The 21,844-nt window shown below is 37.7% G+C and overlaps 1 protein-coding gene across 1 annotated transcript in view; it reads right to left on the bottom strand.

Annotated features, from left to right (window-relative positions):
- kifap3a (kinesin-associated protein 3a) overlaps positions 1-21,844 on the bottom strand; it is a 145,123-nt gene that overhangs the window by 9,208 nt on the left and 114,071 nt on the right. Inside the window, exons 18-19 of the mRNA XM_051932977.1 lie at positions 11,641-11,830; positions 5,232-5,331 (exon numbers count right to left, since the gene is read on the bottom strand). Coding sequence (XP_051788937.1) covers positions 5,232-5,331; positions 11,641-11,830 — 290 coding nt within the window. The remainder of the gene's footprint in view (positions 1-5,231; positions 5,332-11,640; positions 11,831-21,844) is intronic.

The following is a 21,844-nucleotide window of genomic DNA, read 5'->3' as shown; positions in this document are numbered from 1 at the left end:
TTTTAAATCACATTGCCTTTAGGATTATACATTTTAATACAGGCATATCCTACAATTTTATTTTACACTGATGCATTATAGTATTATATTAATATATGTTTTACCAGAAAAAAATGCATACATCAACAAAAATAAATGAAGTATTAAAGTTGACGACTGATGCAATATTCCAAAAATAATGTTTGGCAATTAATATTTGACTTCAGCCTGTGGTGGAATCCAAGAATTATATAATGGCATTAAAATTTTGAAAACAAAACAAGAAAGGGGTAATTATGGTATGGCCAGGAAAAATTAAGACTTTGGTTAATCTGCTGAATGTTATCTTCTTCATTATGAAACTAAAGAAAAGTATATTCCTGCCACATTTACTGGACAAAAAAAATATATGTTCAGGCAGAAAAACATTAAATATTTGATTCTCCTTTTCATTTTATAGTTTAATTTTTGTGAGTTTTATAAATGCCAATTGGAATAAACAGCAAATCAATTCACCTTAAAGTAAATAAATACATACTTGCATTCTCAAATCTACTTTAACCACATATTTTTAAAAATATTGTTACAATAATTTACTACATTATTTAAATTTGTATTTCAGAATTTATTTTTATGCATCGAGGGACCACCAGTTTGTAAAGATACTGCAGGGTTTTATTTAGCAAGCTTCACTCATTTGTCTAACATTACAGAAAGACAAAGACTCGAAATAACAATAATTTAGTAAAGTGCCAAAGATTTGTGCGGTTACGAATGAAGCTTTGTGAGCGTTTGTTTTTGATAATCTGGCAGATCTATTGCACACCATAAAGCACACGAACAGGCTTTTCTCCTTGTGGCAACAGAAGATGATTTAATATGTTAATTATCTTGGTGTGACCGGGCTATTTGGTAGTTATTTAATAATGATGTGGCTGTGGCTTGCCAGTTTAATTAAAAGTTAATAATATTTTTTTTAAATCATTAGGTTTTGGGTTTTTATTTTGGTGTTTATTTGATTGATTAGAAATTATCAAGCAAAACACAAGTGTGCAAACACATTTAAATTTTGTTAACAGTCATTAATTTGGTTCAACAAAACTGTTTCACACTCACAGTTGTCCGTTTACACAAGTCTGAGTAATTCAAAAAAGTGAAATTTGCCTTTGGTTATAGTAAATAATTACTATACAATTAAATTATTTTTTACATGGAAATTTTACATGTAATTGAATTAAGTTCCTGCAACAAATCATTTTTCTGAGTGATAGAAATGTATACTTCACTATCATTCACGGAAAGGTTTCACTTATGGATCCATTTTTATAAAGTTAACATTTAAACCATGAGCTTATTATATACTGTAATTATATTATATATTATATCACAATATTAATCTACAACAAACTTTAACAAAGGCAATCACATACTGTTATACCACGAATTTCAAAGTAAACAAATCAATACATTAAGAATTGGTAAAATATATTTATATAATCAGAATAATGATTATTTTTTTTATAAATGGTTAATTTGGCAAAAATCAATTAGAACATTTAATATACGGTACTATACACTATCTCTTTATTATGATTTAAAATTAATATTTCAACTAACCACTGCTTGTAAAAAATAAAGACAAATAAAGCATGAGCATAAATGTCTTCATAGAAAGTAAGATGAAAAAGTGTTGAGAATGAAATTGTGAGGATATAAATAAGGATGTTAAATATATAAGCATAAAAGGAACTGTAACAAGTGAAAAAGAATTATGTTAATATATATTATATTACATGCACTGTGGCATACAGCTGTGGCCTTTGCCAAGCTGGGATGCCTCTACGCTGGAATGACCGGGGGAGGGAGCGTGTCCAGAGCATTACCTCCCCCAGAGTGCTAGATGGCAGCGCCCCTGGGTTGCAGCGGTGCCTCGGACTCCCACAGGACTCCATGGAAGCTGGAGTTTGGTGCAGCCCTGTTGGGTTCTGTTGGCACCATCAGGGAGTGCTGCAGCTGCTGCTGAGCCCTTGATTACCGGAAGTAGACCAACAAGCACCTGGAGCACTTCCGGGTGCCTTATAAAAGAAGCCAGCAGCCTATACTCCAGGGGTCAGAGTTGGGTGGAGGAGTTGAGGAAACGAGAGGAAAAAAGATAGAAAGAAGAGAAGTCTGTTTTGTGTACTGTGACTATGCTTGTGACTGTGCTGTACACATGACAAACAGGGGAAGGCTTTCCCACAAGAAAAAAAAAAAAAATATGTGCCCTGAACTTGTGTCCCACGTCTGTCTGTGTTGTGTTTGGGTGGCAGTGCGGCCCCTGGTGGTCCAAAACACACAGAGATGGGGCCCTATGCATCACAGATTCCACATCCCCAGATTCAAACAACCACCAGATTTAATATATTTGGGGAAAAAGAAATTCAGAAAGTTTCAAAGATCAAAGCTTGAATTTACTGTGTACAAACCACTACACTGAATCCATATGAATGATGCAATGTGTAGGCATACTCTGCTATAGCTTCCTGCCTACAACCACAGCAAGATTTATTTGGTGATGCAAAGAAAGAAACAGCCTCCTAGAACAGTCTTTTTAACCAAAGAATCTGCTATTATTAATTCCCAACCTTCCATGTTGGAAGATCCTCAGGCCTCAATGGATCCTGACATTAGTATGTAGTGACCTTAGGGTCTAAGACTTGGTGGCCAAGGGGGTGGGACTACCTGGAGAAGCTGGCTATGAAGCAGCCCTGTGAGCCCCGGGGGATAAGTGTGCCATTCGGGTTGCCTCTTACCCACGTAGTGAGGTGGAGCCAGGCAGTGTGTATGAGGTTACAAAGGGACAAATCACCTGATAGCATGTGGTGCTGATGAAGACTTGAGCAACATAGCAGAAATAGCCCTGAAGATGCGAGGCATTCCTTTTTAGGCCACTCACTAACAATCAGCATAAAGAGGCTAATCCCATTTCTCTCGCACCGGGTCTTTACAGTATTACTGAGTGTCTTCCAAAACAGCTGCAATCGGAGTGTTAACACTGTATGTATGAGAGCAAGTGAAATGTGTATTTTCTCCATTTATTCTTATTTATTCTATATGTGCATACTTGTATTTTAAATATTCTGTTTTATTCTATTTATTTCGCTTTCAGGTCATTAATTGAAAGCAATCTAAGTGTTGAAAGAAAGAAAATGTTATGTTGCTGCTAACAGGTACTAAGTAGTTAGTCATACCCATGTTGCGTTTGTATTGACAATGTACATACTTTTTTTTTTTTTTTACCATGATTCTATCAACAATACAGTACTGTATAACAACTATTTACATGGTATTAAAATTGCACTAGGTATAATAAGTAATTTAGAGATGATTTAAAGTATACAGGAGGATATGCATAGGTTATTTGCAAATACAGTACACCCCCAAAATTCGCGGGGCTTACGTTCCTAGAGCACCCGTGAATTGTGAAAGACTGCGACTTTTGGATGTGGTTAAAAAATGCTTTTTAAATGCCTATTTTTATAGTTTCAACCCTAAATACAGTATGCCCCCAAAGCACTTTAATTTCGCTGCAAACTCAGTTTAACACATTAATACATTACCTAAAAAATTACCTTAATACATTACCTAAAAACAGAATGTAAAGGTAAACCCGTCTACTGTACAGTACTGCTATGCCTCCCGTGGTGCTAGAATGTAAAATACCAATGTTACCGCTATACGTACTGTGATTCATGCAAGTGCGTTTTCTTTGGTATGCGCTGTCATTTTCTTTGTTATAAGTAGAGTAAATACATAATAATTTCATTTAATTAAAATACAGTAAAATATATGGGTACTCACAAATGATGAATGATATTGATGATGATGATGAAGTAGCTTTAAAACTTTAGTAGATTTAAAACTCCTGGGGTGGCGCCTCTTCTTCAGGTGCTTCAGCAGGAGTCGTACCTTTGCATTTGTCTTCTTCTGGAGGGGTTTCGTGCTGGCTTTTCTTTATAGGCTTCAGGAACATTGTGATAGGAAGTTGCTACATTGTCTCCTGTAGTGAACTGCTGGTACAATTTCCATGCTTTCTCACGGATGATGTTACCGTCTTCCTGCAGTTGGTGATCCACAGTGCCAAGGTAGGTTCCATACTGACGATATTTTTATCCCTTACAGTCTTTTCCTTTTTGGCACTATCACAGAAATTGCTTCGTTCTTCTTTATGTAGCATACGGTGCTTTCATTAATGCCATAGTGGCGTGCTACTGCAGCATAACTTTTTAGTTCCCGGGGCAAATCAACCTTCTCCTGGAATGTTTTAAATTTCTTCTGGTGCTTAGGCTCAGTTCCAGAAGCCTTAGAAGGTGCAGAGTGGTTCGATGACATTGTATGCGTTTAAAAATAACAAAACAATAACAAAATGGAAAACACGAGGACACTCAGGTGGAGACACGTCACAAAGCAGAAGTCAATAATCAGCAAGGAGAAATGAATAATGCTCTCGGATTGGCTACTTTCACCATCCCAAACCGCGTTTCCCTCAGCGGTGGTAAACCCACTCACCAGGAGATGCATCACATGGGGCAGCAGTCAATCAGCAGCAAGGAGAAATGAATAACTTTCTTGGACTGGCTACTTTCACAATCCCAAACTGCGGTTCCCATTGCAGTTCTTTCCTGTTTTCTCTATACAGCACAGTATTGCCACGAAACAAGCCATAAAAAATTGCGGAAGATATTTGTGCTTTCTGCTAACAATGAATAGTTAGGTTCTAAGAAAAAATCTGCGAACCCTGAACCGCGACTTCGCGGGTTCTACTGTACTATGCTGTTTTATTTTAATTTTTATAAGGGACTTGAGCATCCAAGGGTTGACTTACATACATACATACATACATCAAAGTTGTGCCAGTTTGTACATGTGATATATGCAATAATACAGCCCATGATAAAATATAAATAGCTGCCACCACTGTTGACAAGTGTTTTTTTTTTTAAACTGCATTCAGTCTTGCATTTTTAAGCCAGCTCATTTTAAGAATATTAATTGAGAGGCTGAGGGTAGAGCCCATCTCTGCTATTCTGGACACAAGGCAAGAACTAGTCCCAGACAGGATTCCATTCCATCTCATGGCACTCAGACTTACACACCAATACTTACTTGAAGCCAATTCTGATATCGCTTATTAATTTAACATCTTTGGGATATTTACCATAATTTACATTAAAAAATTCAGTATAAACATTTATAAATGATATTTCTATTACCTTCCAACAAAGGGATGTTGCCCCAGAATATCTCCATTCTGTACGCGGAATTCACTGAAAAAGTCTGGACTAATGGCTCCATCAGATGGGATCATTGCATCTTTAAAACAAAGATAAAAAAAAATGTTTTAACTAAAACAAAAGACAGTACTTCAAATTAAAACTTTGAAAAGAATTGCAGTTTAAAAAACAGTCATATGTGCCAAAAAGGAAGTTTATACACCTTTTCAAAATCTAATTTTTGAACCTAATGACTGGTAACAGTTTAAATCAGATTTTGTTTTACATATATTTATCCATTGTAATACACACATTTCAAGTGAAAAAAAACCAACCCTGAAAATTACATAATGTAAATAAAATTTAAATTGTATTGCCTTTTTGTCTGTGTTTATGATTGCAGCATGCAAAAACAGCTAGACATATTTTTTTATGAAATTTGGGAGTTATCAAAAAAAAAGTTCTATTTAGAAGACATGCGACTAAAGATATTTCTCATTTTGTAATAATATTGAGAAGGATTAGGAAGGAGGATGAGAGTTCTTATCCGTCTCCAACAAAAGGAACCAGCCACATTTAAATTTAACTATTGCATAAGAGCAAGAAATAAACCCCCACTTAAAGGAGGAACTACACTTTAGTCTGAAAAAGAAAGTGTCAATAATCATAATTTGCAATTTAAGACCTCCAAAGCTATGCAATGGAATTTGAATTTTAGGTAAGGTTGTCTAACAAAATCTAACAGAGATAACTGGGAATCAAAATTCATCCCCTGAATGCCCCCAAATAGCATTTATGTTGCAGTTCAATCTGCACCAGTCTCCTGTATCTGTCCAGTATACCATGACTGGTTATTATGCACTGGGCCAGATTATAGTATTAGAAGTCATCAAATTATGCTTCTGCTATATCTGTTTTAACCACCTCTATGTGGTTTGTTAAAGGGTAAGCAGCACAGGGAATTGTGCACCTAAGTTCCTAGTCTGAAAATAAAATGCATTATACTTTATACAATAAACACTATATGTCCAAGGATTTAACTAGTGTTTGAGTACTATGAATACTTAAAGTTGTGTACATACTGGTACCAAAAGACAAATGGATACACTGATATGTATAAAGATCCGACCTTCATGGATTACACATCCATAGACTAATGTCACGATCACGCCACGACAGGCACCGACCACCTTATGGCCACAGCTCCAGTCAGCCGCCTCAACAATAGAGGCACGGAACATGGTCCATTCGGACTCAATGTCCCCCACCTCCCTCGGGATGTGGTCGAAGTTCTGCCGGAGGTGGGAGTTGAAGCTACTTCTGACAGGGGGCTCTGCCAGACGTTCCCAGCAGACCCTCACAACATGTTTTGGCCTACCAGACCTGACCGGCATCCTCCCCCACCATCGAAGCCAACTCACCACCAGGTGGTGATCAGTTGACAGCTTCGCCCCTCTCTTCACCCGAGTGTCCAAGACATGTGGCCGCAAGTCCGACGACACGACTACAAAGTCGATCATCGAACTGAGGCCTAGGGTGTCCTGGTGCCAAGTGCACATATGAACACCCCTATGCTTGAACATGGTGTTTGTTATGGACAATCCGTGACGAGCACAGAAGTCCAATAACAAAACACCACTCGGGTTCAGATTGGGGGGGCCATTCCTCCCAATCACACCCTTCCAGGTCTCACTGTCATTGCCCACGTGAGCACTGAAGTCTCCCAGCAGTACGAGGGAGTCCTCAGAAGATATGCCCTCTAGCACCCCCTCCAGGGACTCCAAAAAGGGTGGGTACTCCGAACTGCTGTTCGGTGCATACGCACAAACAACAGTTAGGACCCGTCCCCCCCACCCGAAGGCGGAGGGAGGCTACCCTCTCGTCCACTGGGGTAAACCCCAATGTACAGGCTCCAAGTCGGGGGGCAATAAGTATGCCCACACCCGCTCGGTGCCTCTCACCGGGGGCAACTCCAGAGTGGTACAGAGTCCAGCCCCTCTCAAGGAGATTGGTTCCAGAGTCCAAGCTGTGCGTCGAGGTGAGCCCGACTATATCTAGCCAGAACCTCTCAACCTTGCGCACAAGCTCAGGCTCCTTCCCCTTCAGAGAGGTGACATTCCATGTCCCAAGAGCCAGCTTCTGTAGCCAAGGATCGAACCGCCAAGGTCCTCGCCTTCGGCCACCACCCAACTCACACTGCACCCGATCTCCTTGGCCCCTCACATAGGTGGTGAGCCCATGGGAAGGGGGACACACGTTGCCTCTTTGGGCCGTGCCCGGCCGAGCCCCATGGGTGCAAGCCCAGCCACCAGGAGCTCGCCATCGAGCCCCACCTCCAGGCCTGGCTCCAGAGGGGGGGCCCCGGTGACCCGCGACCGGGCGAGGGAGAACGCCGTCCAAATTTTTTATTCATCATAGAAGGTTGTGCTGAACCGCACTGTGTCGTTGGTGGACACCGGCGGTGAGGGATGCTGTCAAGCTGAAGAAGGAGTCCTACTAGTCCCTTTTGTCCTGTGGGACTCTGGAGGCAGCTAATAGGTACCGGCAGGCCAAGCAGAATGCGGCTTCGGTGGTTGCTGAGGCAAAAACTTGGGCATGGGAGGAGTTTGGGGAGGCCATGGAGAACGACTTTCGGAAGGCTTCGAGGAGATTCTGGTCCACCGTCCGGCATCTCAGGAGGGGGAAGCAGTGCAGTGTCAACACTGTATATGGTGGGGATGGTGCGCTGCTGACCTCGACTCGAGACATTGTGGATCGATGGGGGGAGTACTTCGAAGACCTCCTCAATCCCACTAACATGCCTTCCAATGAGGAAGCAGAGCCTGGGGACTAGGAGGTGGGCTCCCCCATCTCTGGGACTGAGGTCACCGAGGTGGTCAAAAAACTCCTTGGTGGCAGGGCCCCGGGGGTGGATGAGATACGGCCGGAGTTCCTCAAGGCTCTAGATGTTGTAGGGCTGTCTTGGTTGACACGTCTCTGCAACATCACATGGACATCAGGGACAGTGCCTCTGGATTGGCAGACCGGGGTGGTGGTCCCCCTCTTTAAGAAGGGGGACCGGAGGGTGTGTTCCAACTACAGAGGGATCACACTCCTCAGCCTCCCTGGAAAAGTCTAATCGGGGGTTCTGGAGAGGAGGGTCCGTCGGAAGAGGATGGATGGATGGATGGAGACTAATGTCATAATGACAAATTGGCCAATACCATTTCTGATTTAAGTTTTATTTACAAAAGCCTGTAACCTGGGTAAAAAAGGGATTCTCTGATAATTTACCAAAGTGGAAATAAAAACAAGGATAAGTGTACATTCACCTTTAAAGATAAAAACAATTGTGAATTAGCTCTCTTATTATAAATTGCATTGCTAAACCCACAAGACCTTCATTCATACTGACAGCAGTGATTATAATTATTTCAGAATCAGATTAACACATTATTTAGGTAATATCTGCAGGATAAACAGTAGATGGTGGTAGTTCACCATTCTTTTCAAATGAGGTTTCAAAATTGAGGAAGTAGACAATACAGCATATCACAAAATAAAGAACCAGTTATAAACAACAAGAATATGAAAAAAAAATTGCAAATACTTAAATACTAATTTTTTGTCAAGTAATCCATCCTGATTATCACCAAAATAATTAAATTGTACAGTAAAGAGCAGTGTGGGATGCTATCTGTTATGGGGTATTTCCCTCATGGGGGATAGAACAGGGGCACCAAACACACAGTCCAAGAGCCAAATCTTAAACCTTTTTAAAGCAACTCATTCTACAAATATTCAAAACATGTTACACAAAGTGGCTAGCTACATGATGACTGCTAGCTTCACAAAGACCCCCTTTAGAATGTGCTTCAATCATAGGACTGTATCTGGATAAAACTTAGCTGGATTACAATTACATCTGGCATTGAAATGTGTCTTCTGTATTCACTTGTTTTTGTCTGTGCAGCACAATGCACCATAGCCACTAATCTGCAGATGGAATGGAAACTGGCTACTTGTAATCACCCAGCAAGAAAAACTGAAAAGAAGGCAAAATCTTACCATAAAAAAAAATGTATGTTTCAGCATGATGCCAAAGATCTGACAGTCTTATTAAGGAGATGGTAGCCCATTGTCACATGCTGCGCTGCTGCCATTCCACTCACTATTTAAAGCTGTACAGACCACTCTTATGCTTCTAACCAGACTGCTGCCACTGCCCTACAAGATCCTTTTGTCTTTTCCGCTGACTTGATTGTTGTACATGGATATTAATATTATTGATTCTTTTACATTTATGTAACACTTTTTTCACTACTCAAAGCGCTTTGCAAACTCCACGCAGGCAGGACCCGAGACGCAAACCCATGATCTCCTTTGTGTGAGGCAGTAGTGCTACCACTGCACCACTTCCACTCATGTTAAATGTGACTGCTATCAGTTTCTGACCAACTCTAAATGTGGTCTATATAATCCATCACCAGTGTGCTAACACCAGGGTTTTTATTGTGATGCATGTTAATGTAGGTGTAAACAGATGTACTTTGTCTAGATACAAATTCTAGCATATATCCAGAGTTCCCTCTTACTTCACTTTAAGTACTGGCATAATAATTATTTCACTCAGTGCGGATTTTGGTCCTGTTGGTGCTGGTAACTTTCCTAACCCACTGCAATGTCCAAGAAAATAAAAGCTGAAAAAGAGGGAAGACAATTTCTATAAAGGATTACTAAAGGGTGGTGATGTACAGAAAGGATAACTGTGGGTCTTGGTTGTAAAGAAAATGTAGCAGTATCTTGCGGATATATTCAGGGTGTTATTTGTGGACCTTAAAAAAATTGAGATAGAACAAAAATGATACAGAACAAAATATTGATGGATTCTTGAAGATAATCTACAGCTCTCTATGAAGAATTTGATAATGAAAACTAAATTTACCTTTCAACATGACCATTCTAAATGCATAATAAAGAAATAGTGGAATGGCAATAAAACATAATAAGTGAACATCCACCATAAGTGTCTTAAGAAGACCTAAATCCAAAAGAAAATCTGCCCATCAACGTCAAGACTGCAGTCTATCAATGATTTCCTTACTTTCAGAGCTGAGTGGCTCTATAAGGATAGAAAATGGCTAAAATGGGCTAAATCTAGTTATACTATACTAGTACAGACCTATTCTAGCAGATTCACAGCTATAATTCATTGATTTGCTTCTTGCTGTAAGTAACAATACAAAGATGTGAATATAGTACTTATCCAGTTTATACAACCAGTTATTTAATCTTGCTTCATTTTAACTTTGGCTTTGGTTAGTTTTGCTTTATCTTAATTTATTTAGTCAAATGTGTTCATTTGTTTTACCTATAAAGGTAAATGCTGAAATGTGAAAATAAAGGTAATAATCTACTCGAGAAGTGTCCCGGTCAAGTTCTTTGGCGAAAAAAAAAATCATATAATATCATATGAAAAATTGTGCACATGATCAAGTTGGCAATAGCTTTTATATGAATTTCTTTGGTGCTTTGTTGTTTTCATAGTTGTTTGGACTCTAGGCCACAGTGGTGCCTCTAAATTACATTATACAATAGAATAAACTGACCCATAACAAATTCCACTTATTCTATCTATCTAATGCATCATTACTCTTCAGTTGTCCATAACAATTTGTTTCACAGCAGCCAAACTTTTTTCTGTCATTTCTGAAGTTGAAAGTTGGCCTGAAGCTGGGTATCTTTTAGAGATGTATTGCAGCCCTCCTGCAAGGAGCCTGATCAAGGTATACAGTATGTTGACTAGATGAGAGTGAATCTCCACAGGCATATATTGTTCTCTAATGTTAGGAATTCAATGACTATACAACAAATGATTTTCCATCCATCCATCCATTTTCTAACCCGCTGAATCCGAACACAGGGTCACGGGGGTCTGCTGGAGCCAATCCCAGCCAACACAGGGCACAAGGCAGGAAACAAGCCCGGGCAGGGTGCCAACCCACCGCAGGACACACACAAACACACCCACACACCAAGCGCACACTAGGGCCAATTTAGAATCACCAATCCACCTAACCTGCATGTCTTTGGACTGTGGGAGGAAACCGGAGCGCCCGGAGGAAACCCACGCAGACACGGGGAGAACATGCAAACTCCACGCAGGGTGGACCCGGGAAGCGAACCCGGGTCTCCTAACTGCGAGGCAGCAGCGCTACCACTGCGCCACCGTGCCACCCACAAATGATTTTATGTATCCATATTAACACCTTTAACCACAAATACTATAAACGAAACAATTCACCTTTTTAGTACACAGGAAATGGCTTTTGATCACTTAGCAAAATGACCACCATAGCATATCTGTTTCAGGGTAAGACTGACCACACATCACATCTCTCAACCATGTAACATATGGAATTACTCTTACCAGCATTATAGAAAAGGTCAGGCCGTTCAAGTATATCTCCTTCGTGTATATATGGCTCAATGCCATCCTCACCATATATAAGACACTCATTCTCATCCATCTGTCGGTTCTCCACCATTTCCAGCCATTGCGAGTTGTGCCAGCGAAATTTCTCACTTTGTATCTTCTTTGCCCACTCCTCATCATACTCCTGATGAAAATTATACATGAATAATCACAGGTTAAGATGTATTCAACTTTACCCTTGCATATACTTAATAATTTTAAAAACTGTACTGTATCCTCTGTAGAATTAAACAAGCTATTTCAAACCATATAGTGAAATTGCATGAAAATAGATCATAAGTATTAGTTTAACAAACTAAATAGGTTAAAACAAAACAATCTCTCAGGTAATAATGCACATCAACATTAGACATATATAAATGAAAGACCTGTGTGAATGTGTGTATGGAGCAGTCCGCTCTGCTCATGCTCAACCACAGACACTAAATGGTGTATGCATGCACTTTTACATTTTTTCTCGGTTTTCACTACAAAAGACGTGTGTGTGTGTGTGTGTGTGTGTGTGTGTGTGTGCGTATGGAGCAGTCTGCTCTGCTCACGCTTAACCACAATCATAGGAGTTGGTGTGAATTGTACAGAACATGTAGAAGCTTATACAAGTGTTACTTGCACTTGCTGAGATGGTGCATGCATGCACTTTTACATTTTTTCAGTGCTTGCACCTCACTTCTCATTCAACCCAAGCAGACACTCAGCTTTGTGGTACATGCATGTTATACATTCACACAACAAGCTACCATACATTTGCCTGAGATAGGTCCCAGCCTGTCCTGCTCAATTTGTGCCACAGCTACACTCCCCTACACATCTGTCTTGGACAAGATAAAAGCTTTCCCAGTCCACTTAGCTGACGCCTCTGTAAGTTCACCAATATAGTAAAACTGCTTGGGAATCTTCGGGGTTTTTTTTTTTGTCCCAAAGACCACACGCAGCTAGTATAACATAAAACACACATTTTACATAAAAAACATACAAGCAGTGCGGTGACTTGAGGTTTAAACTAAACATCTCATTCATTTTTTCAAAGTCTTTATCCATACACCAAACATTTTTCTGTAGTTTACACAGGTTCATGTAGCTTATGTTTTGGTATTACCAAATTGGAAAATAAGTTATGCAGTGCTAAAAGAGATGCATTTTAAGCACAGGACAGACTAACACAAGTGAAAATTAGCCACATATTCTATCTTGAACCACTGTCAGAAAGTGCCAACTAATAATGAATTCTTCTGAGATTTAAAAAAGGGATATAGGCAATATCATTGTCTTTCATGTTTAACTGTACAAAGTCTAGAAATCTTTGCGGCCTAGTAATTTAAGAATCTGGATTGCAATGAGTCAATCACACGTATTTACAGCCTTTCACTAAACATATTACTTTATATCACAAAGAAATAAACACTAAGAACAGTGTAAATAAGTAAACCTAATCAAAAAGTAGATTGGAACAGGCTGACAATAATTAACTCATAAAAAGTACAAGAGAGTTGGAATCAGTAAAGGAAGGCACATAATTTAAAAAATAAAAATAAGTGTTTTGATCATGTAATTTTCAAAAGAGAAATTGTGGATTTTAAGCCACAATTACTTTACAGTTTTTAATGAAGCTAAAGTAGTCTTCCCATGAGCTGCATACTAATATACTAAAAAAAGCCAGCAACAGAAAATGGCCTGTATGGTAGGTTGATGAAGACTTAAAAAAATGACAAGTATTCAGAAGTGACATATTTTATGCCTTCATAATATTAGCAGCAGAGTTAATAAAATTTACTAATTACCAAGCAACAAGCTAGTCTGAGGTGATGCATTCACTGTGTATCATACAATTCAACAAGCAGGAAACTGCATCTTGAACCAACAAAGAGTGTGTTGATTTAGTTTGTTCTGCTTGCATCTATCAGAGTTTTTCAACAGGTAGTCCACTTTTCCAACCAGATCTGAAATGTGTGTGGGTTAGGATTATTTGCATCTATAAATTGATCCAATATGAGTGTGCACACTGCTCACTAATGTACACTGGAACATGGTCACTGCATTGTGTTCTGTGCCAAATAAATACAGATGAGCAAAAGGGGTTATTAAAAAAATCACCTTTTGGTGAATTACCTTAATTTAACACTGAAGAAATTCTGAGCAATAACAATTCCTCATTAAGAAATAATTATTTTTAACAAAAAACACACGTGTAATGATTACTGGCACCTCTGCATTTAATACTCTCTACAACCTCCCTTTGCCAATAAACAAGTACTGAATCTTCTCCTATAACATCTTATAAGTTTGGGAAGTATAGAACAGGGAATATGAGACAGAATTACTCCAGTTTATCCAGGGTCCTAGGTCTTCTCTTGTGCACTCTCCTGTTCAGCTCACCCCACATGTTTTCAGTGGAGTTTTTAGGTCCGGGGACTGAGACAGCCATGGCAGAAGCCTGATTTTGTTTCCCTTTAACTATTTTTGTGTTGATAAGGACATATGTTTTGGATCATCCTCCTCTCGTGGACAATGGAAAACATTACGTCCAGGCATGGACACTTGGCATTGTGTCATTTTACATATATCAACTAGCTGTGCTTGCTGGGAGGATTATACCCTTCAGATGGTCTGGAAACATCTTGGTATCCCAGAAGAGTGTTGGCAAGGGAATAGGATGTATGGGCCTCACTAGTAAAACTGTTACCAACCCGGTCTCGGATAGGAGGTAGAAAATAAATGAATGGATACCTAGTTGTACTACACATCTAAGACGGACTGATATCTAAGTCATCAACTTAGAACAAAGGAGAAAGCCCTAGCTGCTGGTTGTGGGATGAGTTGAGGACAGAGCACAGGTTAAGATACTGTAAGTATGGATGATTTTAATTAGTTGGAGGGTGCAGATACAGTGGATGATCAATACCCAAATGGCTCTAATATGACAGCAGATGAAGGTAAATGACTTCACTAAAAGATTAAGCCTTATTTGATGACAAAAGGTATCTTTAAACTAAGATAAAAAAGTAATAGCTTTACAATGATTGTATGGTACTTGTAAATTTATTTTATTATCAAAGAATTTCCCAAATTCATCAGCAACATCATGGGGATGATTTGGACTTAGTGCTATCACGTGACATTGTATGTGAATATCACCTGATTCACAGCATGTGTTTGTTTATAGTACTGTATTAAGGTACTGTTTATGAGATCACCACCTGCAAAAGCACCTAAAAACATACAATGCTGAAAAGTAAAATGTAATTTTTCAAAACAAGAGATATTCATGGAAAACCTATACATCTTCAGGAATCTCTTTGCAACCTTCAATATATCATTTTTTATTGTTTGTATATAGTACTATTCATGCATATACAGTAAGATACTGTTCTTACAATTATTTATTTCACATCTTTACAATTAGAAGGAAGACTGGTTAACTTGCGTGAGGTCACAAAACTAGCCAAACACTTTGATCTAAACCTCTGACCTTGTATAATTCTTTAGCTTAAGACACAATGCATGCATTCAGGTCTTTTTTGAAATTAATGTCTTATGAAGTGAAAAACTGAAATGCGCAAAATACTGAAATCCTCTAAGGAAAACACTGACAAGTGCAAATATAATTGGCTATACAACGTGCTGTGGCGCATATTAAGGAAACCTAGAGCAGCAGGTTACTTATAAGAATTCAATTTTCTTTTAAGAAACCCTCTTTCCATGTTTAAGGGCATGGATTGCTTCCAGATGATTTGCCAGTCTAGACCAACATTTCAGAATAGTGAAGGGTAAACATACAGTATATAATATCAGGGAGATAAATGTAAGATCTCTGTGAATATACTTTAAATGATGAAGGATTCAATATTACTAACTAAAATTCCTTTGTACAGTACACAAACAGTATTTTAGGATGGCACTATGACGTATTGGCAAGTATCAAGCCCTCTTATATATACAGTAGATACTGTATATGGAGTTTAATGCCCTACTCCCTATTTTTGCATGGAATTGGCACATTCTTGCAACAATGGAGTTTCACCTGTATTTAAAAGGCAAGCAACTTAGAGGAAAGGAAGACACCAAAATGGCCAAGCATAAGTAAGTGTGGTTGTGTGTGTGTGTGTGTGTGTTTGTGACTCACAATCGGTTCATATGCATGTCAAGATTAGTTTCCATCTTGGAACCTTCACAGAAAGGCTTAGTCTCCCTGAGAATGATGGATGTTACGTTAATATTTACCTCAAACAGAATAACAGCATCACAACAAACAGGCACATTACTTGAATAAATCACGTCTACAAATATTGTTATGTACTACAAAACAGCCTCTAAATATTGGCTAAATGGAGGATAATAAGTGGGTAAAAGAATACTTTGTTCCTCTGTAATGAAAGCCTGGCTCAACAAACTATTCCTACTTCTATAAGTAGAAATTAGATTTAGATCCTTAGCAGTACAGAGTATTCTTAAGACCTTTCCAAGTTTCAATATGAAAACCAAGTATCAATGTACACTGTAGAAAATATATCAGTGAATGCAATGCACCAATAAAGCCAGAACAGACATGACAATAGTGAAGCTGCTGTGCTTTGAAAAGACATGCACACATTTAACATTTTATTTTTTTAGAATTTTAATTTAAAAGGAAATGCTAATTTTTCAAGGTATATTTTGGGCATACCTAGTCAAATTAAATGTTTCACTAAATCTGAAATAAAATGAACTTAACCTCTACATGGTACAAACTGAAATAAGAAATATTATAAAATTATTCTTTAACAAATTGAAAAAACTACAATAATGAAATATAGCATGTGCAGAAGTATAGCCAGCCAGTGAAAAAGTACTTGGTTATAGCACTTAAACACTGAAAGGGCACATGCCAGTAAGAAACCAACAGAAAGCTATTCTGTACAGTATTAAGGGATACTTGGCAGACAAGAGATTTTCATATTGCATGCCCCGTTGTTTTCCATTTGTCAGGAAACCCATACAAAAGGCAGTCAGTACTCTTCTGCCGAAAAGCAAGTGGGCAGCACACAATTCCCAATGTGAAGGAATTAGAATTTGTTCCAATAAAAGAATGTACAGCTTGTGAACTATTGTAAACATATGGTTCTTTAAGGCACTTTGAAGTTTAGTGTACCTGGAAAACCTAGGGAACACAAGAGTGATTTCTAGCCCAGTCCCAGTAACTAAATAAAGGGTATGCTTTACTTTGGATCTTGGTCATATTTAGTCTGGAGTGCTTCCTGCTTGCTTTCTGAACTCTGATCATTCTCACTATACCACCAAAATCATATACCAGTTTGACATAAAGCTTTTCAACCTGTAGTGCCTTAAAGCTAAGAATTAAGGCAATAGTGACTAAGATAATTATGAACTACTTAAATTTTTATATTGATTTTATAACCTAGTCAAAGTGGTTTTCATAGCCAGTAAGATGATGATAATAATCCATTTCCAATATACAGAAGAATGTGGGGGTTTTGTCCACAAAAAAAACACCCCAGATTACTGTGAACCTCTTTGTGAAACCCTGCTTTCCCTCAACTACAGTAAAAACTGATATCCTTTTCAACAATGTTCCTGGCCAGGTAACTAGGTCCTCTGCAACTACCAAAAATTCAGAAAGCGTTGATCACTTTCCATACATCAGCTAAGTGTCCCAAAAGGTAACCAATAGAGATGAAGGCTCAACAAGATAGATAGATACAGTACATCTTTCTGAAAACTATGTCATTGGGTCTTCGAAAAACTGTGTCCTCAAGAAAGAAACCAAGCTAACAGTCTAAAAATGCTGTTTGTATCAATCCTATCCTGTATTATACTGAGGCCAGGATTACCTGCTCTCTCTGTTAGTTTACCAGTCTTGGGCAACATGGGTTACCTATTATTGTTACCTATAAACTTCAGAGAGATTCCATTAGTATTGCTTCCATAGATTTTCCATATCACATGAAAAGCTCACTGCATTATTTACAGTGTTCTCATCAAGACAAAGATGACCAGAGTACTGAAGCCATGATCCTGCAGCACTGACTTTACCATACAGGTAACTGTGTGAGAATGCTCAATTTCTGGGAGACCCCAACCATATGCCTATGTCTGAATGAGGCAGAGAAAATATATAGCTACGGGAGGAGAGGGAGAAGAAACCAGGTTTCCAGAATAGGGTTGTAAATGAAAGTGCCTGTTCATAATGTCCCAAGGTCTGTGGCATGAAATCACGCATACCCTGCCTGGGGTTTGTTCCTGCCTTGTGCCCTATGTTGGCTGGGATTGGCTCCAGCAGACACCCGTTACCCTGTAGTTAGGATATAGCAGGCTAGATAATGGATGGATGGATGGATGGATGTAATACTTGGAGCAGCATAATTCTCATTTTGAGTGACAGTTCAGAAGAAAATCTTTGTTTATACAGATCTTTAATAGTAAATGGAAAATATTTTCATGATGGAGGCCTGAAAGAAGGGGTTTGAGACTTCCAAGTATACATTAAACTTGAATGTTTATCTCTGTTGCTCATTGTAATCAATTAGACTGTAAGTTTGAAAAGCAGGATATCATTAAATGGGTAGATTTATATAAGCCACAGTACATTAACAGAGAATGAATCAGCAGAAATCACCTTTTTTCTTTTAAGCCAGTGTGTAGGCAAATTGTGTATGTCTGTACACAAACAAGTATATCATATTTTTATCTGCTTTCTACCTTTGGCTCTGTGTCAAAAACATTTCAGCAAAACATTAAAATTTTATCTTTGCTTAGAAAATATTATCTTAGTGCTGAAACTTGCAACATGGAAAACAGCTATAGTACTTTAGTTGGGTGCCACAGTTCCAGTAACATTTTCTAAGCATCTATAGGACACAAAAGCTGGATGACAAAAAGTCAACTGCCAAATGCAACATGCCCCCAGGAAAAAGTGTCATGTTCCAAAACCAGACTAGTGCAATACAACAAAACACTAGAATTCACAGCAACCTGAATGAAAGAAGACATCAGCCTTCTTGACATCAAAATCATACTGAAAGACTGGGTATCCTTTACTGTTCTATCTGTGCAAAAGTAAATTAGAACTCTTAAAATTGATTACACAGTCACAATAACTGAAAGCACTGTTTTAAGAGGGTACTTTCTCTTCAGATAGGCAATGAAACTAATTGAATTACTACTGACAGGAAAAAGTAAGTCGTGACGGGCAAATAAACTCACATGCATATTAGAGGCAGATAATACTATGAAACAATGGGTCAATAATGTTACTATCACAAGAAGGATATGTTTTTGAATGACTTTAAATTTAATCTAGGATACTACCATCAAATGGATTTAATTGCAGAGGAGTGAGGTGTTCCCAAAGACATTTTGTGGCTAAATGTGAGGAAATAAAATTCTGTTTCACTGTTCCATAGGATGATACTGAAGAGGAAATATTAAATGTAGAGTATAATTACATATTGAGAAACCAAATTCCAGGTAATCAAATAGTGAGTATTTACTATAATCTGCACCTATTAGAACACTTTACCATTTAATATAGTTCATGTATTTAAATATATGTAAATATGTCTGTATGTGCAATTTCATTGCCAGCCTGCGTCAACATGATACTAGATGAAACTCAACACCTAACTGAAAACCATGTGATAAAACATTGCGAAGAAATAACTTATAATTGTCTCTAGAAGGTTCAAGGCAAAGGCCTTGATAACACTGCATATAGGCCTAAAGGATCACTATTTTCACATGTACAGAATTTGGTGAAATTCCTGCTAACATGTGTTATTGAAAATGCCACTCTCTGGCACCATGATCAGTAAAGTATAACAACCTTACCTTGAAACTTCTGCCTTCATTATATAAGTGCACAAAAAATGTAGAAACAAGCACCTTCACCTACAGTATACACATCAGAAGTGATGATCCTCTATATTCCACAGTATGTGTTTATACAAAACCAGTATTAGATTTGTCAAGTTAAAATAAGGTATTAATATTGGTTGGCAAAAATGTTTAATCATACCACAGACGCACGAAATGGTGCACTGCAAAACATGTAGTCAGAGTTTAACAGTCTCTCTGATATTATTTATACAGTATATTACTACCGTAGTCACATCGGACTGTAGTAGCTAAAAATTAAAATACAACCATTAAGTAATTTATGAACTGGTCAACGATAATTCCAGATGTAAATATTGTTGTCAAATGCATATACAGTCTAGAAACCATTTAAATAATGCATAATGAAACTGATTCCTTTGATTGAACTGGAATTAAAAAACTAAATTCACCCCAACCCTGCCTTACAGATACAGTATAAGATATAATACTATCTAAAATAAAAATTCCAAAAACACTTTTTCTTGAGGACTGTGTATCATGTCTGTTCTAAATAAATATGTTCTTATCCATTTCAAAAATCAATGGACATTAAAAGAAGTATAATTACTAACCATGATATAATGCTCTTACCAAGCATTTATTATTATACAACAAAATTCGCAGTAAGCTACTGTTATGCCGGACGGACATCTTAACCTTCCAGGTCTTGCAAATGACAGTACACAGAAGACAGAAAGTTTACCTTAGCAAACCATGCATTACCATGCTTCAAAGGGAGAATGTTTGCTTTTAAACTTGTCAGTCCTAGGTCAGTAAAGAGAACAGGGCAAACATTAGAGGCACATGCCTCTCAATGGGCTATCACCACAGCTAGGAAAATCAATGTGTATCGCAGAGCACTGCTGTGTTCCAGCTACAACACAACTTCTAATAAAAATACAAATTAATCAGATATGTTACATTTTGTTTGGCGGAGGAAACAAGAACTGTTTTCTTTTCTCTCTAACATGCTGCAGAGAAAGCATTTCTTTCAGTTGCCATGTGTTGTGGGATGCTATGTGATTAATCATTAAGACAGATAGCAGGGCCCAGAGGAGCTGCTAAAATGTAAAAGTTATGACTCAGGTTTATTTTTCAAAACATCTTAATAACTAAAGGGTAGCAGCTTCAAAGACCTATCAGAATGATTAAAAATTAAATAAAATGGTAACACTAACATATTTAAATATATAGATACATGTAATGCATTCATTCTGCAATTACAATTGATATTCGTTAAATATATGATAAAATATAGTGGGCTCTTTGATATTTTTAATATTTCAAAAATTATGAACTAAATTAAATAACTTACAAATGATTAGTATGGCTAAATCTGTTGTCTGCTAACAAATTATGCCAGTTAATTCGTAACAATTAATAAATGTGATTTCATTTTATTCATTTATAATGTAAATAGTCAGCATGACACAGAACATTAAAACATGAATTAAAGAATAACTTTGATATTTTTCAAATCAAAGTTACTTCTTAATCATGGTATACATTAATTTGCCACAAAAAATTTTGTTCTAACATTTGGTTTTTAATTTTTAAAAATACCTTTTTTCTTCTATCAGCTTACAATTGAGCTCTATGAATTGTTGCTTCCATATGCGATAAAAAAGCCTTAAAATTTACCAAATATGTTTACTTTGAAGGGACAAGGTTTTCAGTTTAAGAAAACATGCCTTTACACGTTTATGAGGCATCTCTGTGATAACGTAATTATACTAGAAATAATCTTTTTAGATAGATAGATAGATACTTTATTACAGATTCATGGTCTTATTTTCTTGTGGTAAGGATACTTTGCTTGCTTGCTTGCTAGTCTGCAGCGGCCATAAAGTTATGACAACGCAATGTCAAATCCCACTCCCCTTTACAATCAGTTTAGTTATTTTACATAGGCCACAAAGTGAAGTGAAAGGCATGTGGCAGCACAGTGAAAACAGCACATTGGACTTTCTTGTACTTAGTACAAATAAGAATACATCTGAACTAAACTGATCAAACTAAATTATACCTTTAATAAAAGCCTTTAGTTTTAGAAAGAGGCAAGCCACTTTTGCTGTGTCACATGATATTTAAAAGAAAAAACAAAAAAAACAACTGAAGACTGAAACACCACAAACCTGTTACTGATTTTTTTATATCACACATGATGAATAAAAGTACTGAACACAATGTTTTTGAGTGAGTAAATACATGCAGACTCTGTAGAACCTGGTGCTGTGAGGCAGGAATGACAGACCAGCGGCTATATTAA

The sequence above is a fragment of the Erpetoichthys calabaricus genome, chromosome 10 (genome assembly GCF_900747795.2).
Source record: "Erpetoichthys calabaricus chromosome 10, fErpCal1.3, whole genome shotgun sequence".
NCBI lineage: Eukaryota > Metazoa > Chordata > Cladistia > Polypteriformes > Polypteridae > Erpetoichthys > Erpetoichthys calabaricus.
The sequence above is the reverse complement of the archived record's forward strand: the minus strand, read 5'-3'. Positions and strand labels throughout refer to the sequence as shown.